General features: G+C 36.3%; 1 protein-coding gene across 3 annotated transcripts in view; it reads right to left on the reverse strand.

The window, feature by feature from the left end:
• Positions 1 to 20,954, reverse strand: part of Tsp (Thrombospondin) — a 102,929-nt gene extending 81,975 nt beyond the window's left edge. For all 3 annotated transcript variants that reach the window (XM_067094945.1, XM_067094944.1, XM_067094946.1), the window contains exon 1: positions 20,715 to 20,954. In XM_067094945.1, the coding sequence (XP_066951046.1) occupies positions 20,715 to 20,784 (70 nt within the window). In that variant the 5' untranslated portion in view covers positions 20,785 to 20,954. The remainder of the gene's footprint in view (positions 1 to 20,714) is intronic.
• Positions 20,955 to 21,748: the final 794 nt, after the last annotated feature.

Below are 21,748 nucleotides of genomic sequence, written 5' to 3' on the forward strand. Positions count from 1 at the left end.
GTAACTTGTGTAACTTGTGTGAGAGAGAGAGAGATAGAGAGAGAGAGAGAGAGAGAGAGAGAGAGAGAGAGAGAGAGAGAGAGAGAGAGAGAGGCGTTATGCGATAACAAACTCCCACCCAGAATAAACCTGACTTTAAAAGGCCATTAGTCGAGGGCGTGTGCTTCAAACCCAGGCACTCCTAGCTACGAAAAATTGAGTCAGGAGAAGAATTTTGCATTTAAATGGCTCACTGCCCACGGACCTCCTGTGGCCACTCAGGAGTCGTAATTGGATAAAGGAAAACTATGACTTCTTCTTCTTCCCCTTTTTCTTCTATTTGCTATATATTCCAGATTTTATTCAGTATAAGGAACAAACACCCGTAGCATGAATATGTGCGTGAATATTACGTTTTCGTAATGACAGTAACTTTATGACTTCTTCTTTTTCTTTGCCTCCTCCTCCTCCTCCTCCTCCTTCTTCTTCTTCTTCTTCTATTTGTTTACTATACCAGATTTTATTCAGTATAAGGAACAAACACCCGTAGCACGAATGTATGAGTGAATACTGTAATACGTTTTCGTAATAACAGTAACTTTATGACTTCTTCTTTTCTTTGCCTCCTCCTCCTCCTCCTTCCTCCTCCTTCTTCTTCTTCTTCGTCTTCTTCTTCTTCTTCTTCTTCTTCTTCTATTTGTTTACTACACCAGATTTTATTCAGTATAAGGAACAAACACCGTAGCACGAATGTATGAGTGAATAATACGTTTTCGTAATAACCGTAACTTTATGACCTCTTTTTCTTATCCTTATCCTCCTTCTTCTTTTTCTTCTTCTATTTGCTAACTGTACCAGATTCTTCTATTCAGTATAACCAACAAATACCCGTAGCTTGAATGTATGAGTGAATAATACGTTTCGTAATAACAGAAACTTTATGACTTCTTCTTTTTCTTCTTCTTCTATTTGTTAACACTAGCAGATTGTATTCAGTATAAACTTGAATGTATGAGTGAGTATTACGTTTTCGGAATAACAGTAACTTTATGACTTCTTCTATTCCTTCTTCTGTTTGTTAACTATACAAGATTTTATTCAATATAAGCAATAAACGCCTGTAAATGTAAAGAATGAGTGAATAATACGTTGTCGTAATGTCAGCAACTATTTAGCACATACGAACTGAATTGACAATAGTTACTTGACCTGGCGTCAAATGGCACATACGATAAGCACCAAATATATTTGTTTTAAATCATAACTAGAAGGAGATAAGCATTTAAATATCTAAAGAAAAGATCCATTGACATTACGTCAACGTCGTAACAAAAGAATTCTATAATGCATGATTAGAAAATCTATGGTTCATCACTAAATTGTGAAGGGAAATAATAAGTGAAAAATCCCAATTATGTATATGAGCAAAGCTGTATTTTTCCAAATGCAAAAATCTGTTTTGAAAAATATAACTTTGCTCATATTCATAATTATGTTTTTTTTTTTTTATTATTCCAAAAACTTGAAAAGTTTGATTGCACGCGGCAAAAAATAAAAAAAAATAAAAATCTTCCTAACAGCAGGTTTCACAGAATTAGATTCCTTAACCTCTTTAAGATAACGCTGACTGTTCAACCCCTTTTTTGTAAAGAACCGCCCTTTACTTATGCCCGCAGGATAAGATAAAAAAAAAAAAAGAGAGAGAGAGACCACTTTCGTCGAAATGAATTTCCATAAATAGCGAAACGACGGCCATCATTCCTCCTTAGTAACTGTTTGATTATCTTCTTCGATCGATTGAAAAGAAATAGCCAGAGATATCTGAAACTTTATTACCGCAAGTTATGGCTTATTATCACTCTTTTATCTTTATGACGTGCTTTTATTTAATCATTACCATACCATGATATTAAGAATAAGAAATATACTTCATGAATTGATGAGCGATTGGAATTTCTAACATATTCTTGCGTCAAAACAGATCTGCTCACCACAGACACAGCATGTACTTGAGTAGTTTATTATTATTTGCTCATGTGATGAATAAATTGTTTGCCAAATCATTAAAGGTCGTTGAGAATAAGAGTCCTTTGCTTGCAAACCTGTCTTTTGTAAACGATATGATTAATAATTACTTTAGTAGTGAATAATAGTCGCGATGGTAAAGGCCTCAGAAAATTTGTCTGCACAGTTTTTAGAATAGAGTAGACTACAGAATTTAGGCCAACGGCCAAGCGCCGGGACCCACGAGGTCATTCAGCACCGAAACGGAAATTGACGTTAATAAGGGTTGAAAGGTGTAATGGGAAGAAAACCTCGCAATTACACTATGAAACAATTGTTAGAGAGGGTGGAAAGCCAGATGGAAGAAAGAGAATATGAACAGAGGGACAGCAAAAGGAAAGAAAGAGGTTGCAGCTAGGGGCCGAGGGAACGCTGCAAAGATCCTTAAGTAATGCCTACAGCGCACCACGTGAGGCGCACTGACGGCATGGATAATGGTATCTGTACCAAAAATACATGTGGTCCATATAAAAACAAGGCGGTTTAATTTTTTTATTCTCTACAAACACATTATAGCTAAGGCTTTCATGTCCATTCATTTAATCAACGATGCCAACGAGAGAGAGAGAGAGAGAGAGAGAGAGAGAGAGAGAGAGAGAGAGAGCGAGCGTATAGACCTTCACAAAAGCCCAAATCCGAGCGGCCTTTCCTTGAGTGCCTCTACCGGAAATGCCACGGGAGGCCAGAAAGCAAAGAGTGTCCCGAGGTACCCGTTGGCACTTCACGGCCTATTGAGGTAGGTGTCAGTAGGCCCCTTAATGGCCCTTCAGGAGAGTGCCAAGAATGTTTCCTACCCATTACGGGCGCTGTGATATTAGCACATAGGTGCCCACTCATGTTTATGCGGGAGAGAGGACCTGCGTCCTTTATCTATAAGTGTTTTGCATTTCTCCGGGAGTTTATGGTTCATGTTGGAAAGCGACGAGCAAGTAGCCCTTTTTCTAAGTTTGTTTTCTGTTTTATATTCGGTCCCTGATGCCACTATATAAATGAAAAGCTTGCACGCTTCTTTTGACATGCTAGAAAATTTCAACCACTTGAGTGCTTATTTTTAGTTTTCTGTAAAAGACAACTGTTGTGCCCGCTTTGTCTGTCCGTCCCCATTTTATTCTGTCCGCAGTTTTTCTGTCCGCACTTTTTTCTGTCAGCACTTTTTTCTGTCCGCTCTCAGATCTTAAAAACTACTGAGGCTAGAGGGCTGCAAATTGGAATGTTGATCATCCACCCTCCAATCATCAAATATACCAAATTGCAGCCCTCTAGCCTCAGTAGTTATTGTTTTATTTATGGTTAAATTTACCCATAGTCGTAAAAATTGGAAAAAAGCACGTTAAAAGAAGTGCATCTGGCAACGATATAGGCAAGGACACCACCGGGCCGTGGTTAAATTTTCATACGGCCGCGGCTCATACAACATTATACCGAGACCACCAAAAGACAGAGCTATTTTTGGTGGCCTTGATTATATGCTGTAGCGGCTGTACAGAAAACTCGATTGCCCCAAAGAAACTTCGGCGCTTTTTTTGTTTTTGTTTTTTATTTTCCCTGTTGTCTCTTTTCAATGGTGCAACTGAAGAAAACGGGTTACGGAATTTCGTTTTCTGCTCTAGCATGGTGTTTATTCTGTCTGATGCCTAAAATAAAAAACTTGTCATTTTTCTGCTTCTCGTAATACAGCTAAGAAACCACGAGAATAAACAGTTTACATGACTCTTGTTCTAGAAATCTTTTCCTTTAAACTCTGCTCCAAAACCAACTTCCTCACTATTAAAATTTTTCTACATATCTCACAGTTGTTACGTGACCCAAGAGCAATCCCCATGAAAATGCTGCTACCCACTCACTTCCGATTATCTTACAATAAACTAAAGAGCATAACTGCCACAGTGTTAAAGTTCTTAAAATGCAGTTATCATAAATGCGACATGATGTTATTGTGTCCAAAGCCATCGCTAGAAGGAATTCTGTCTGCAGTTGTCATTACCTAGCTTTATTACAGTAGCAGCTAACACTGTGATCACACAAAACATCGTCTACCCACACTCACAAAACACACATATACATACAGACACATTATATATATATATATATATATATATATATATATATATATATATATATATATATATATATAAGCTGGTAACTTGAGCCTAATTATTCGTTTCAATCTAAAGATTTCTCATTAACGTGAAACAGCTGCGTACAATAAAGGATCATCATCAAAGGCATTGGTTCACTCACATTCTCTCTCTCGCCCCATCAAGCAGTATTCAACTAAACCTCCATAGATTCCAATTCTGCCTCATCCACTTGATAAGAAACCGTGCTTCCCTATTATCCCGACAGCATTCCAAGAAAACCAGACGAGCAACGGCCCACCTTCCTAATAAAGCACACTATACAGGGCGCAGCCTACGACCACCACTGCAAACCGCTCGTTGAAGATGGGAGTGAATATCTCCCATCTCTGCAATTAAAGTTGTTCCGACCTTCTTAATGACGTTTTTCCCCAACAGATACGGCCTTGACACACATTCCCAGGAAGTCATCTCCTCGAGGATGATGTCCTAAGCAGGGTGACATAACAAAAGTGACCCCCGGTAGCGCCAAGACAACTGATTGGTTTTGCAAGACGAGCAGCAGATGACTACAGCGAACACTTGATGTGTGTTAGGCTGATGTTGTCTGTGAATAGACTCATAGAGGATGACCGCTTCACCAAGTGCCTGAGCATGTCAGTTCAACATCTAATGCTAATTTCCATCAGGGTTTTAACAATATACGAAGAGGATAAATACGAATAAAACTAAGAACTAAAGATTATAAAGGTGCAAACACTGAGTTAATCGATGAACCAAAAGCCACTGTGGACAGTCGGTAAGTGGAACTTAATCTGGCGCGCGTAGGTGTATATTTAGATAAAAACAATGTTTATAAAACTGTACTGGCTGAGATGATGATGATTGGACATACCATTTACTAAGTACCTAATGAATTTTGACACCACAAGGAAACTGAAGATAATAAACAAAAAGTAAAAAAAAAAATTATAAAAAAAGAGAATACACCATAAACACACACACACACACATTATATATTATAATATGTATGTATGTATATATATATATATATATATATATATATATATATATATATAGTACATATTTGTGTATGTATATACATTACACACGCGTGTGGTACGTTCACACATACATACACAGAGGGATGGGGAAGAAAGGAAGCAGTGCATTTTCTGCCAACGTCTGACGCAACAACTGCATCACCATAAGACAATCCCATTCAATGACAAAATTGCAGGCTGGGATGGGCATTGCCTCGGTAAGTATGATAAACTTCGCCTCTGATTTCATAAGACCTTGTTGCTCACTTTGGGTCTAAACACAGGAAGAAGAAAGGTTGATGATGAAGTCATATCCTGGGACCCTACCTGGCACCCCCAAGGGCTGAAACATTTTGGAATGATGGATGAGTTTGGGGGAATGAAACACAACTGCATTCTCTCTCAGTACTAGCAGTAACTGACTAAAATGTACTGAACTCCTCTCTCTCGCTCTCTCTCTCTCTCTCTCTCTCTCTCTCTCTCTCTCTCTCGTCTTGCATTATTACTGAGTATACGATATGAAAATCTCTTGACGAAAAAGTACTCATTCCCAAAAAGAATGAATACTTGAAAAGTCATAGTTAGCCTAAAGGAAATGGCCATACAGAAGACGTTTCTCATGACCTTATAAAGGAAACGAAGCACCATTTCAGAATACCCTTTTGGGTAACCTTCTTGGGAGACTCGACACGTAAAGGCTAATTTCGATACGGAGGTTTTGTCCGCATTCTTCCAAATGGCAAAAACACGGTTAAAAGCGCTACTGACTATGCTATACCAGGATAATGGTTGCCATTCGGTGCTGGCAGACGTAAAACGGACACTAGTAAACAAGCAGATTGCTGGCTTTACGAACCTTGGGAGGAAATAAACACCAATAAAGATGAATTAGATTGGAGAACAATGCAGAGCCACCACAAAAAGGGTAATGCCATTTCTCCCAAATAAGGCTTAACCGCCCGTCTCATGAAGTCTGGTGTAGGGAGAGGCTGAGGTGAACCTGGGAAAACTAGACTTATGAAAATTGTATGTGATCATAATTCAGGAACGCCTTCATGGGGTCTCACAGAGTTGGAGGAACAGGGACACAGTATCTTAATCTCAAGTGGAAGAGTGTTCACCTTCCAGGTAAGAGAGTGAGGAAAAATGAGAATCAAGTCCGGTAGAGGATGACAAAACAAGTCCCATCTGTTTGTTTCTATGGTCAATTTGAAGCCTTTATTGATTGGATTTTTTAAGGATATTTCAATCACTAAAACAGACTTTTCTATATTTATGATAATGTTCTCATTCCATAGCGCAAACGTATGATTTCTTTATCAAAAGCCTCTAAAATCCATCTCTAAATGGCGCAGTTCTCTACTTGAAAAAAAAAAAACATATACAGTTTTGGTATTTCTTATAAGCACAAGTATCTACTGCTATAGCTTCAACGAAACTGGAGACTATGACCGTTTTTCCCTAGTTCCCTTAACTCAACAGTTTATTTTTCTTGTTCTCTTACAAGCAAATGATACTGCTCTTGTTGTTGGTGCTAAAAAGATTGGTTTTAACCTGTCTGAACAGTTCCGTCTTTCTGTAGTTTTCGTCTTACATTTTTAAAATGCAGAGGACAATGTGACAGGCAAGCTAATGCCGTTTTTAATACTTCCCCCCTCCCCCACCAAAAAAGTGGGTTTAATCCTAAGGGAAGAGGCGGACCTGCATACTTGAAGATTAGTTGCAGGAGTATGAGAAAACAGAAGCAGGAAGGGCGTTCCGAAGCTTAATTGTTACAAAAGAGGAAACAGCAAATGGTTATGCACATTTTTTTTCTCCGGTATTGAGCTTCACATTTCCTGTTTTTCCACCTCATACGCTATGAGGAACGTGGCTTGATCTCGCTGCATCGAAGATAGAAGGAAAACTATTCCTTTGTGTAACGTGCCTATCTGTGTCAGATTGATGGTCATGGATCAAGGATCGAAGATAACAATTTCATCTAGACCCTGCTCCTAAATGGTTTCGAGGGAAGTTTCAGTATTTTTATCCCGCGCGGGGGGGGATGTCGATGTGTTAGACTGGTAAGCTGGAGGTCAGGAAGGTCCTAGAACGAATCCAAGACCACTTTATTAGGCTATGCTGATGATATGTAAAAGATTCCGAATCTGGATATCGACTGAGTGAATAAGCCTATGGGGTATCGCTAACTTACGGTCCTCAGGGTTTTGCTAAATCTAATTCAACTAAAAAACACGGCAACTAAGAGATCAAATAAACAAATAAATAAATACAAAAACACAGGTAGATATCAGTTAACCTTATCTCCACATTTCGGATTATTATGAAACATACAGAAAGAATAAACAAGGAATAAAGCCTTACTATCACGTTTCCACTAAATACGAATACAAGACTCGGAAAATAAACATCTAAATCTGACGGTAATTCTCCTGGAATAAATCCAGTTCCAGCACCATTCAAAATCGTTTACCAGAACGATGGATCCTCTGACCCTCTGGGACACCAAGGTCTAGAGATTACATAGGACACCTTTATCATCAGGCAAGACGCAACTTAAAGTAATGCTTCTCGAGATTACTCTGGGCCTTGAATCTGCCCAAAGCAACTCTACAGGTAGCGAGACTCCTCCTTTCCCTGGGTTGCTTTCTTCCGTTTGGAGATAGAATCCCTTTAGTCTCGCCAGAGGGGGAAAAAATCTCTCGAGTGGAGACCGGTGAAGAAGGGTTGACGCCCTTGTCTGACTCTCTCTCTCTCTCTCTCTCTCTCTCTCGATCGAGCATCCCACTTGCCTGCCTGCCTGTCTCCGCCTACGGCAGTACCTCCGAACGAAGGACCATCTCCGCCCATGCACGCCCACACTCACACACCGTCTGACCTCACCTGTTACAACATATTTGTCAGGTTCGTCGTCAGGAGGGTGGCTGGTAGAATTAAACTGTGGTTTAGCTCTGATTTATTTGTTTATTGGTTTGGCTCTTCTTAATAATGATTGTTTTGTCTGGTGATGGGTGGGTGCAGAGAAGCAAAACAAGTCACAGTCTATCCTTTAATACTGAATCAAGGCTGACCTCCTGTGGATGTACAAGCCTTGCATTTTGAAATTATTGGTTCTTACAATGACTGATTTATTCTTCTTATAAAACTAGCGTCATAACAATGGAAGTCATTATATATATATATATATATATATTATATATATATATATATATATATATATATATATATATATATATATATATATATATAATATAGCATTAATAACTTCCATTGTTGTTGTGCCAGTTTAATGAGATGAAACATTTGATCAATCTTCACCATAACCACTAACTTTTAAATTTTTAAATACTAAGCTGTATTTTTTCATGTCCAACGCCGAGTACACTCCCCTTCCTGAATACAGAAATAATATTATAATGGTATAATATTTTTCTTTACTGGGGTGGGTGCATGTTTTCCTTCACCAAATACGGAGAAAATATATTCTAGTATCCTCCGGCTAGTGGTTTTCGTGTGTTCATTATTCACGACTTCGTTGCAGTCTCATGTAAATTACATTGCCAATGTTGCATTTCCGGCTGTCAAAAAAAAAAAAAAAAAAAAATTCCTCAACGAATTTGCTGGACTTCGTCGACTGAGATAGTTCTGAGCACCTCATTCATACTTCAAATGAGAACGAAAAGTTCAGAGAGAAATGTGTTCGAAGAGAATTGGAGATTCAGTACCTTACATTTTTTTTTTTTAAATATCCAGTCAATACAGCTACTTGAAAGCTCAAATGAATAACCATCGTAACCAAGAGCACAAATGATCTGGCCCGATGTTGTTTGCAGTCCCACCAAATCTCTATATATTTGATCACATAGGACTAGAGCCGAGTTCTGATAATTTTCAGTAAAAGAAGACAATTGAAGAATTGGCAATCTCTGTACATTTAATCATACAGGCCCCAGAGTCGAGTGCCTATAATTTCCAGCAACATGAGACAGTTTAAAACCAGAGAATCTCTGTATATTTGATCATATAGGCCTAGAGCCAAGTGCTTATTAATTTCAGCAATATGAAACAATTTAAGAACCGACAGTCTCTGTATGTTTAATCATATAGGCCTAGAGCCGAATGCTTATGATTTTTAGCAATTGAAGATAAAAGAGCTGACACTCTGTATAATTAATCATATAGACCAAGAACAAAGAATTTATCAATTTTCCTCCCATAGAAAACAAATGCAAGACCTTACAATCTAACGCATTATTTCGGGAACGTTAAAAAAACCGGTTGAACCTCAAGAAAACAGCAAGGCGTCGCTGCCCGTCGGCTGACCAACCGACAACCTTGGGCAGAACACTTAACACACATCAAGGTGTGGGCCGTGGGGCATGCGGGCGTAGGAAAGAGATTTGGATCAAACGACGCTTTTATATTGTTCAATGAGCCTCTTATTACGTGGCACAAGACGCAAGAAACCCAGTTTATTGAGTTTATTTAAGATAAATCTTAAAATTCTGATAAACTGGGGATTTATGAGTTGCTCGATGGCATTATCACAGTATTACCTGCAGTGTGTCTTCCCTTAAGTAAACTATTTATACGTAGGGATATAGGCAAGCGCATTGATAAAAACTAGGCAATGACACTTGATTGAAACTGCTTTGATGATTACAAGAGATGCTCACTGACTCACTATGAAAAATGTGATATCAACAAAGGAGGACCGGGGTGTGTCTTCAAGTCTTCTTTCGACAATGATCTACGGCGCGTGCAAATAACGTAACCAATGTGGATACCTGTGCATGAACGTCAAATCAGGTTTTGTATGGATGCGATCAGTAAGCTATTACTCGAATCCAGTCTTTTTCCGTATTTTAAAAAGTTTATCTGAACTGATTTTCCAGGGATGCTTGAACTTGTTGCGCCTTCTCTTTCCTCTTAATCACTTAAAATTTCCTCCTGATATATTTTCCAGCCGCGTGAGACATTTTCGTCTTAAAATGCCTCAAGAAACGTTACAATTCACATTCCTTTATCTCGTAGAGCGAGTGACGTCCCACTAGAAAGAAAACAGACCTTACATCATTAACCTTGACCGAAGAAACGCACCTACAGGGAATACCCTGATTCAGCACAAAGAGTTTCCTTGAGATGAATTGAAAAGAATGGCACTAACAAAAACACTCGGAACCTAAGATGTGTGGGCTTTCGACATAATACCCAGACGAACGAAATGGGTTCGCAACCTCCTTGGAAACCTTTTAAGGTCTGAACAGAAGAGTTATAGGGAGTTAAAGTCTAACGTACAACACTTTGGGGGGGAGCGTTACAGTCATTTATAGACCGCTGGATTTTACTCCATTTCAGATAGTAACTAGCCATGATTTATCCTTTATCCTATTTTATAGGGCAGTGAATGATTACCTGTGTTTTAGTGCAAAGTGGATAGAAACTAAGATGCTCATATTACACGAAAGTATATTGGTGGACATTCAAGTAATTTGTTTATTTATATTGTGTTTATTTCTTTTTTACCATCATTGTCTCTCTAAGAAAACAGAGTTTTAAAGGCAAATATTTAGCTTGAACGAAAGATATATACACAAAAGAAAATCTAGTTTACAAGTGCTGACGACGTGCAACACCTTAGGTTTATGTGTATTTAAAAAAATGATTGCCATAGATAACGATCAGGTACGTATAAGACAGTAAAAGAAATATATATATATATATATATATATATATATATATATATATATATATATATATATATACTTATATATACATACATATACACACACACACACACACACACACACACTTATATTTATATATATATATATATATATATATATATATATATATATATATATATATATATATATATATATATTATAATACAAGCTTCCCTTTTAGCTAGCCCTGATTCTGTGGTTATTTTCACGTTACAAAATACTATTTTTAATGTACTAAAAATTAAATTTACCCAAGTAAGCAACACTTCCAGGTTTGTTAGATAAATCCTTCCAAATAATAATAATAATAATAATAATAATAATAATAATAATAATAATAATAATAATAATAATTAACAGTTTTAGAAGAAAGCGATAACAATTACGTCAGTCAACTCCGTTTTGTTTTACTGGATTCAAATGCAACAAATTCGTGGCTCATTCAAATAATGAAAAGTTTTATTGGGTACTCCTTTGTTGCAAAAAAAAATGTTAAACGTTTAATATTATTTACAAGATGCTTAACGAATGACAGAAGTTAGTTTCTTACTTCTTGAAAAAGTTTCAGCAAACCCCAGAACTTAACTGTATAATCTGGGAATCAATTAGCTCTAAACAGTCTCTCTCTCTCTCTCTCTCTCTCTCTCTCTCTCTCTCTCTCTCTAAATAGAAAACTGAACCACTAACAGGTTTTAAACTTTCATGGGCGTGAACTTCTAAGTAAGAGAAAGCTGAAAAAAATAAGAAAGTGGTCAGTTTCTTTTCCTTAAAAGTCAAGCAGTAGGTGGTGGTGAGATGGACGACAATTAACATAATTCCAGAGAAAGGATAACATAAATTTCAGGATTATAATATTTTCTTTCAGTCAAAAGTATAGACCAGCTCTCTGAGAGAGAGAGAGAGAGAGAGAGAGAGAGAGAGAGAGAGAGAGAGAGAGAGAGAGAGAGAGAGAGAGAGAGAGAGAGAGAGAGAGGGGTGCTAGGATACACACTGAACAACGCAGAAGTTTAACTCGTTTTTATAAGAATAGTAGAAGTCTCTGAAGAAGAACTGCGATAAAAATAAAGTTCAGACACAGCCACAGCGTTTCCACTAACATCATTAAAGCTCTGTATAGAATGACTTATATATAAAATGATTCATAAAATTTTTGGTACATCTGGAAGTAATTTAGCAGTTACATGCTCCACTCATTACGAAGTTACAGAACATGTATAGGTCTAACAGATTTAAACTCGGTCTTGTATTGCAAATGGCGCTTGATGACAATGGCCAACAACACTGTCCAACTTTTTGTAAGGAAATGAATACATATAATACCTCTATAGTTTCTCGTATTGACAAAGACGTCCAAACTTCAAAGTCTGATACAGTTCTACCGAGGTGTTAAGTAACTCTGAGGAGACTTGAGTCTAGCATCGGCACGAAAAACAGAAAATATGTAAATCAAAAATACTAAAGCTAATAAACATGACACTAAGCTATGGCGTGGAAGTCATATATTTATATGAGTATACATTTATATGAGTACCATGAACTTAAATAACAGAAACTTGCAGTATGGATGATATTTGAGAAATAAAAAGCAAAAATGAGAGATTCCCTGTTACAACAAACAGATGCATATAAGCAACTGCTTCTCTCTCTTTCTTTCTCCCTCTCTCTCTCTCTCTGGGGTATATGATATAGTAATAAGATTAAACTTAAACCCAAGAACATTAAACAGACGTCAGATGCGCTCTCGTTAATGGGTAATTGTCTGCAAAATTCTCACTGATCTAGATTTGGCTGTTTACATTCCTTGGTCAGTTCTCTTTAGGACCAACGCGCTCTCTAGACAAGCAGAAGAGGAATGTCATATGAAATGAAGCTTGATAGCTGCGTACAAATGTACATTACGCATGTGACACCAGCTGATTTATCTATGCTCTCACTTACTCACACGCACTCTCTCTCTCTCTCTCTCTCTCTCTCTCTCTCTCTCTCTCTCTAAGAATCGTTAAGAATCGTATCCTGTTACTGCCACTTGGTTATTGTATTCTCCTGCATTTCAACCGTCTCTTCCCTCTTCCCATTTTTTGAGTTTATAAGTATGCCTTTGCTCTATTTCACATCATCTTGTCGTATTTCATTATTTCATGTTTTACTGGTATATTTTATCCCTTATACTTCATAGCCACCTAAACTGGTTTTCTCATTGGAATTCTATTCGTGTTTGCACTTAATAAGGTGAAACATGATGTTATTTTTACACAGATGACGTACCATTTGCTTTTCGCAGCAGTTGCTTCAGCATGTTAATGTGGATTTTAATAATGCAGAAACTGGCTGTATTATTAAAATCTAGTCAGTTTCTGACACGAAACTAATAATGATAAAAAAATCCTTTGGTCCAGCAAACTTATCTAATTTCGAATATCTACTTTTTATTGTCTCCTCTGCTAAGTTTCTGCGCTTGGAACTTTGTTTCACATTGGCGTTAATAATCAACCACAGAAAATATGAGTTGAAATATCCTTGACTCCATTAACCATCAAACTGGATAGTCAAAGACTGAAAGCTCAAGAAGTTATTTTCATCTTTATGAAATCTTGATTTGGATTAATTTTGTACAACAACTATAACTGTCATTTCAAAATATGTATTTGATCAGTGTCAATCAACACGATTATCTTAATGCTGAATACATAATTTCTTGAACGATCTCAAAGCGTATCTTTCTTAAACTAACAGTCAAGTTCCAAGTCCCCAAAATTGCGTTTAAATTACTGAAAAATGTATTGAACCCCACACAACTGGGACTCGCACATTTTCAAAATAGTTTTTTTTAATGGTTATCGAACGGACTCGTACTCCGACTTCCGAGAAAGTATCATTGATCGTTTTCGAGTTCCAAGTCGTTTCCAAACTTTAGGTCCATATTGGGATCTATCTTGACTTGTTTGCGGTAAATCTAATTTTTGAAAGCTCGCATACGCGACTTAATTACAAAATACCTGGCGGGGTTGAAGCAGTTTCTTTCCAGCTTAGTATATAACTCATGTTTGCTGGTCTCATAGTTAAACGTAATTAATTAACAGCCTTACGTTTTCACCAAATTCCTCAACTAAGTATATCATACTTTCTGTCTTCTTTTCTATCTGATCTCTCTTTCGTACTCGTGAAACTTGTTCTATTCTGTCGCATGTTAGCAAGGCTAGGCCAAGGCCTGTTCGCTGTTCCCACTATAGTCACTGTTCCACCGAGCGATTAACACCTCTCTCTCTCTCTATCACTCTTTCCCCCATCACCATCATCATCTTCGCATTTCCCTCAGAGGCCCAGCGCATGACTACAGCCCGGTTACAAGTTCATTAGAGGAGACACACGGCCTGCCTGACGGCTAAACTTCACTGCTGAGTACCAAACTGCGCCATTTGGAAAGGCTCCTCCAAATAAGAGAATTAAATCATCGACTACTGCACTTATTTCTGCTGAGCGATAATTAGAAGCGGGCTGTGAAAAACGCGTAATAGGATGCCTTCTGAAATAAGGAAAGGAACAGATGTCCTGCCGTCTTTGACTGTGGATGAGGAGCGGGGCGGATGGTGTTTTGCTTTTGTTTTTGATTCATACGAAAGAACGTCTCCACGCAATTCGTATTTCTACACGCATGAACATTATACTGTATATATACAGTATATGTATAATAATAATAATGTTTATATACATATATATATATACATATATATTACATATATATTGTGTACATATACATACATATGTATATATATATATATATATATATATATATATATATATATATATATATATATATATATATATATATATAAAAGAGAGAGAGAGAGAGAGAGAGAGAGAGAGAGAGAGAGAGAGAGAGAGAGAGAATGCACTTATGTGAATTTGCATATACAACATACACAAACCTATTCATTACATTGCGCCTCTGCACGTTTACATGTGTGCACGATTACGTTAACCAAGTAATGCATTTTTACTCTAGTAACTTTCTCTCTCTCTCTCTCTCTCTCTCTCTCTCTCTCTCTCTGCGTGTTTATATAACTCTGGCAATGATCTTCCCTTATCCTTACAGTCGTTTAACATACTTAGGTTCCATCTTCTTCACACACCTATCGAGCAACCGTGTACATTTTGTGGGTTCACTAATGGCTATAGCAGGACGCTGGGAGAGAGAGAGAGAGAGAGAGAGAGAGAGAGAGAGAGAGAGAGAGAGAGAGAGAGAGAGATTTGGCTGTTATCACACTTTTTTTGACAAATACAATGGTCAAGCCTGAAATAACCCTTATGAACTGCAAATGTAAAACTACACTTGTTATGCTAAATTTCCTACTCTAATTTTAAACTTTTTTGACCTGCAAGAAATTAACGATAGAGAGAGAAAAATAAATCCATATACGCAGAGATACGGAAAAAATAGTTTTTTATACCCTACTGCCTAAGAGTGAATAAAAACAGAAAGCTACAACGAACTTTATACAAACCATGTTAAAATATTTGAGCAAAACCAAACCTTTCTCAGCTTCACGAGGATTCAAATGCATAAAAAGAAAGCGGGAGACACCCACCCCTTAGGGAATACCCAGAGCCATGCCATTTACCCAGTGACAGAGCCTTCCGTGAGAGAGGGAACGAAACAAGCAGATCCGCCTTTCAATCTTGCAAAAAAAAAAAAAAAAAAAAAGATAAATAAGAAAAATATATATATATATATATATATATATATATATATATATATATATATATATATATATATATATATATATATATATATATAAAAGGATGTTATATATAATAAAAGGATCGTTCCTGTTCGTTGAAGCACAACAAAATTTAGTAAAAAAAAAAATATTCGTACGTAAAGGCGTTTTAAAGATATACTATATCGATTTTTTTTCATATTCATGTGTCTCTTCACGAGGAACTTATTCATAAAATGTCAGGCTGGCACCGAGTTTTTTTTTTTTTATGACATTCATCTGTCGCTTCAAGAGGAACTTATTCATAAAGCGAAGTGTCTCGCTAACACTAAAATAACAACATGGGCAGGGCAGCTGATTACGTGAGCTCAGAGCGACGATGAAATTGGAGAACCTCGCTTTCTCCATGACTAATATTATGAACACTCGACGGAACAGCCAGCATTAACAACTGAGCCTACAACGCCCACCTTCCTATGGGCATAATTATCAAAACGGGTGGTAGATGGGATGGATCCGAGCTGTGGCAGATCGACCGTTGGTGTTTGAACAGACTTAAAATGTCATCGTCCGGCCGTTGACAATATTCGAATTGCATTAACGTATAAGCTGCCTTATGCAACATGATACCACCTGGGTTAATGGAGAGAGAGAGAGAGAGAGAGAGAGAGAGAGAGAGAGAGAGAGAGAGACTATATAAAAAGGGTTCACACAAGAATCCAGATGTCCTTAACCCAAACTGGCCTTGCTAATAAAAAAAAAAAACTTGTATGTCCAAAATAATGAAATTTTCAAGGTGACTCCGAGAGAAAATGAGACGTTATTCAGAAACAACGCTTCCAGCTCTGAAGTATCTAACAAGTTACCATATTTTTACAACGCTGTCATGACAACCCTACACTGATGATTTGATGGTTCTATTACAGTGACATAAAATCCAACAGACGTCAGGCCCTTGAAGTGGTACGATTCACTGAACATCTGAAGACATTTGAAACTTAATGTTTGTAATTTTTACTCAACTATTAATAGTGGTCTGGTGCCTGTTTTCCATATCATAAAGAAGTCACTACCCTGACGAATTTTGAAGTTTATATAAATACCTTTCTTCCAGCTATTGCTGCAAACAAACAATGCACAGATCCCAGTGCAATTCTACATATGGGATATTCTCCATCAGGGCAATCTACATTCATTTAATACAGTTTCTCCCTACACCCATCACAGTTTGTTTATGCATATTCGCCCCTATCAAGCAAAACACTTCATTTAGATTGTTCTGTAATTCTTTCCATAACTTTCGTACAATAATACACCTTTAAAATAATCAAAGATGGAGGATAAACCGCTGCCATCTTTGCTTGCATAATTTGTAAAGCAGGACCGATCGATCTCTCCATCGAGAGTTGGGCTCAATTTTGATCACAGTCTTATTTCTTATTTAGTCTGAATGATTTACGTTCCTTTCTCTATATTTTTGTTTTTTTTTACATTTCTTCCATAGCAACAAATGACTAAAAACGAGTTTTAATTTGGTTTAACCTAAAAAGGGTTGCAGACAAATCAACCAGAATTTACGCGCAAAGCTTGGCTCTCTCATTCACTGTTATAATAGGTTTCATTTTGTACGGTTTTATTTGTATTATTTCAATTTTTTTTTTTTGTGGAGGCAGAATTGGAAAAAGCTAAAATAAAACACTCGCTCTTGATAGAAATGTATTAATGGACTTAATTTCCTAAGATAAGAAACTTCACTACTCGAAAACGGCCAGGTTATACGACTTATTGAATACTGAAGACAGAAAATGCCACATTCTGTACCTGTACGCATACACACATACGCACTGAACGATGCCTACGTATAAATTTGCGTATATACATGCATTGCTGCTTGACATCTGCATCACATTAATTGCAGAGAAATCTTCATCTAATTCCTTCAAGAAAGGGGAGCTGGGCAAACAGCCCAAATGACATCTCTTGAGCACATCCAAATCCCCAAAACGTAAACATTGGCGCCACGTTCAGAGATGATGTCAGAACTGCCCTTTACTTTCACTCATAGTGACAAATGGCAAAACATACGAATTCTAAATTCATTTATATATTTATTTTCATAGGAAAAAATGCAAAGCAATTTGCGTTTCCTATTTCTAAGGTATGCTGAACATTTCAAAACAAAAAATAATGTAATGTGGCTCTATCGACCGTCTGGCGTAGTAATGTAAATTGTAAATAGTTTGATAAAAATCTCTAGGAGAGATATTCATAACTACAGATAAGAACTTCTTACATTTAATGTTCACTTCATTAAACGTCCCATTATCTACATGCCTCTCTTTGGAAGAAAAATAATTAACACTGTTTGCATCTAAACTTGGCGGAAAGCCATCCGACCAGCAACTCACAAGTTCCAATCGCACTGGACAGCATTTAACTCAGTTCTAGCAAATTATTCAGAGTGTATCGTCTTTTGAAGCCTCTCCTTTTGGAATGAATAAAGAGTGAAAACCGACCATCAGTAAGGGTTTCCCTATTTTTTTTTTTTTTACTTCTCTGCATTAAATGGCAGTCAATGATCCGAAAAACATTGAAGTGTAAATATTTTTAAGCTAATAACGTTACCCAAGACCTCCCAAATACTTTTTTTAAACGCTTTACAGTTTTAAGGATATTATGGCTTTAAATATTTTTGTTTGATAGACAATGGGAAGGAACCTTAAAACCAATGGCATTGCAAAATAACTAATATCAGGACCTGTCAGAGCCAGTAGTATACTATCCTTCCCCCACCCACAAACACATACATACACAAACCCACAACCACCTACACAAAAACACACACACATATATATATATAATATATATATATATATATATATAATATATATATATATATATATATATATATATATATATATATATATATATATATATATATATATATATATATATATATATATATATATAATGTTTATGTATGTATGTATGCATGCATATACATATATACAAAAGTATATAACTGAATATACTATATGAATACTATATGAACCCAGTAACTTTTATTAACTCATACGATGAAATAATTCTTTTCAAGTTTTCCTGAACTTTTGATGTCAGACAAAGTAAGAAATTTTGGGCAAAAGTCATTAAGATGAGTGTTAATCGTTTCACCCTATCATGAACAAAACTAACTTGACGTTCCTAGTCATATTTTCCCTGATTTAAGCGATATAATCATAACACTTCATTCTGTGTGGGGAAATCTGACTCATCCCAAAATTTCTTATACACATGACCCTCGCAGTTGTAACGCCAATAAATTCATATTTCAATTAAGTATTTTTGCGGTTGTGCCTTCATAAACTTGAAAGGTATTTTCATAGACTTTGCAATAAAGAATTTCATGGGGTTTAATATTGACGTTTTGAGTAGCACTGACTTTACACAACTCTGTTTGACCTGTTCTGCTTTAAATAAGGAAAAGTGCAGTAACAGCAGCCAACGACCCTCTGAAATAATCTCACAATTATATTATTTATTCAACATGATTTCAGCGGAAAACTTTAAGAACTTTTAGTTAAATAAATAGTGTTGTTTATGTTTTATTGAAACTGACACGCAACAGTGATTAAGTGTTGCTTCTGCTTGGTGATAAAATGTTGCTTTTGAGGAACATAAGATAACAATCAGTAACGATTATAAGGTGCTTAAGCTTGAAAGAAGGCAATCTAGTTTCTTATGATCTTTGTCAGTTTCTTAATTTACTCGCGAGAAAGTTAAGCTTGGAAACACTTCAGAAAAAATTATTAATAACCTTTCCAGAGTAAGCTTATTTTAAAATAAATTTGTATATTCTTGAATGGCTAGACTGTAGGTATTTTAATTCAAAATTGCTCACAATATAGATGAAAGGAAAGACATGAGCATTTGTCCATCATATAAACCTTACTTGTTCCACCTAATGAATTTTAAGTTACAAAACAAGCGCATTACGCAATACGGCAATTAACAGAAGGGAAGACCTGTCTCTGCCAAAGTTAAATGGGCATCACGTATACAAACACACACACATATACCCATGGGTATCTCCCTCTGGCCTATTATATATTCAAGGATACACCCGTTTAAGATAAAATTATAATATCAAATCTCTGAAAAGGGAAGGAACAGGTTATATCTCAGGCGACGTGAAGGCTGGGAATGTTACAAAGCTGAATTTACAATACGACACGATCTTCTTCTTTTCGCTTTTTGGACAGAGATTCTTCAATGACGCCCGGTTTTTCAATCGAAAAATGAAATCATTAACTAAATTTGATTTTATTTTGAATTCCATTTCTTCCAGATATGTAGCAAATAATAAAACCATTTATGAAACAAAGAATTTCTGCAGCTTTGTAGGCTCAACAAATTCCATTCGCTGATAAGAAATAAACAATGTAAAGCATCCATAGATAAACATATGAACGAATGTAAGAATAAGATCCATTAAATTTCTATTACATCTCGACCTAGTTTGACTGAGTTACGTCCTTTATGCAAGAAATAATTCCATCAAGCATATCTAATCTGGTAGCGGTTCATTTTGAGCCTTCAAAAACTTTGGGGCACTATCATTCAGATAATCGAAAATGGCCACTACCAGTTTTTTGTAGTTTTTTTTTTTGGCAACGAACCGTGCAATTCAAACTAATGGCCAGGTTTCTGTTGCAAAAAAATAAAAAGGGAAAACTGTTCACCAATTTCGTAGGAAATTAAATGAAATATTATTTTAGTTCTTCGCTGAATTTAATGGAACTGAAACAATAAACTGTAAAATCAAGTGAGTGTCCAGATTTCTGTTGCAAAAAAGTAAGGGGAAACTAAAACAGTCTTGCAGGAAATTAAAATGATATATTATTTTAAACCTTATAAACCTAACTTATAATTTCGTTAGGTGCCGGGCCATAAATGTATTTATACAAATACTGATGTATACACCATACATAAACATATATTAGAAAAACGATATGCCATTATAAACTTTCGAACTCAATCTGCTTTCCATTGATGAAAAACCATGGGGACGGAAAACCCGGAATTTTTGAAAAACTAAAATCTCACCTTTATCAAAAGTGGCACTGGCTGACGCAGTGGCCACTACGAGAAGCAAGAGCCCTGCTGACGTCCGCATGGCGAGGAGGACGCGTTTGCTGACAGCGGACGCAAAGAGAAACTCGTGGCAGGGACAGAAAGAGAAGAAGAAGAGGAGTAAGGAGGAGGGGACGTTGGCAGAGTCAAGAAGTCGCGAGCACCGTACGCCAGAAGAAGAAAGGACGTGGCCCACCGAACGGTGGTCCCAAACACTATGACGGGAGGTCTCATCACATACCCTCTCTTGGCCCAAAGTGCTCCACCCACTCCTAATCACACATACACACTCACACACACTCACACTCACACCTACATGCACATACACATTATACTTACATGGACATGTGCTAAGAGGATGCAGTGATTCAACATGCACATAAAAGTAGAAGGGCTTTTATCACAATCCGGATCATCTGGATTCTTATACATGAAATTGATGTAATGAATGTTACAGGAAAATTCTGCGGCACACGTAAACGGGTGCATGCATATATATATACAGTGTATGTACATATAAATATATGTATATATATATATATATATATATAATATATATACTGTATATATATAATATATATATGTATGTATGCATACATAGACAAAATTATATATATATATATATATATATATATATATATATATATATATATATATATATATATATTATTAAAAATATATATATATAATACTAAAAAAGGACCTCATTAAAACTGGATGGTATCTGAGTTTTTTATTCAGAAAAAGTTACTGTTCTTCATAAAAAACTCCGTTAGATACCATCCAGTTTTAATGAGGTCCCTTAAGTAATTCTACTAATGCACAGAACAATTGTGTATGTGATAAAGTTAAAATATATATATATATATATATATATATATATATATATATATATATATATATATATATATATATATATAAATATATATATGTGTGTGTGTGTGTGTATCACCTCAAGAAGGCTAGCTCTAGAGAAAAGCACGACAACAGTTACTCTAAGATTCAAA

This window comes from Macrobrachium rosenbergii, chromosome 51 (assembly GCF_040412425.1).
Source record: "Macrobrachium rosenbergii isolate ZJJX-2024 chromosome 51, ASM4041242v1, whole genome shotgun sequence".
NCBI classification, from domain to species: domain Eukaryota; kingdom Metazoa; phylum Arthropoda; class Malacostraca; order Decapoda; family Palaemonidae; genus Macrobrachium; species Macrobrachium rosenbergii.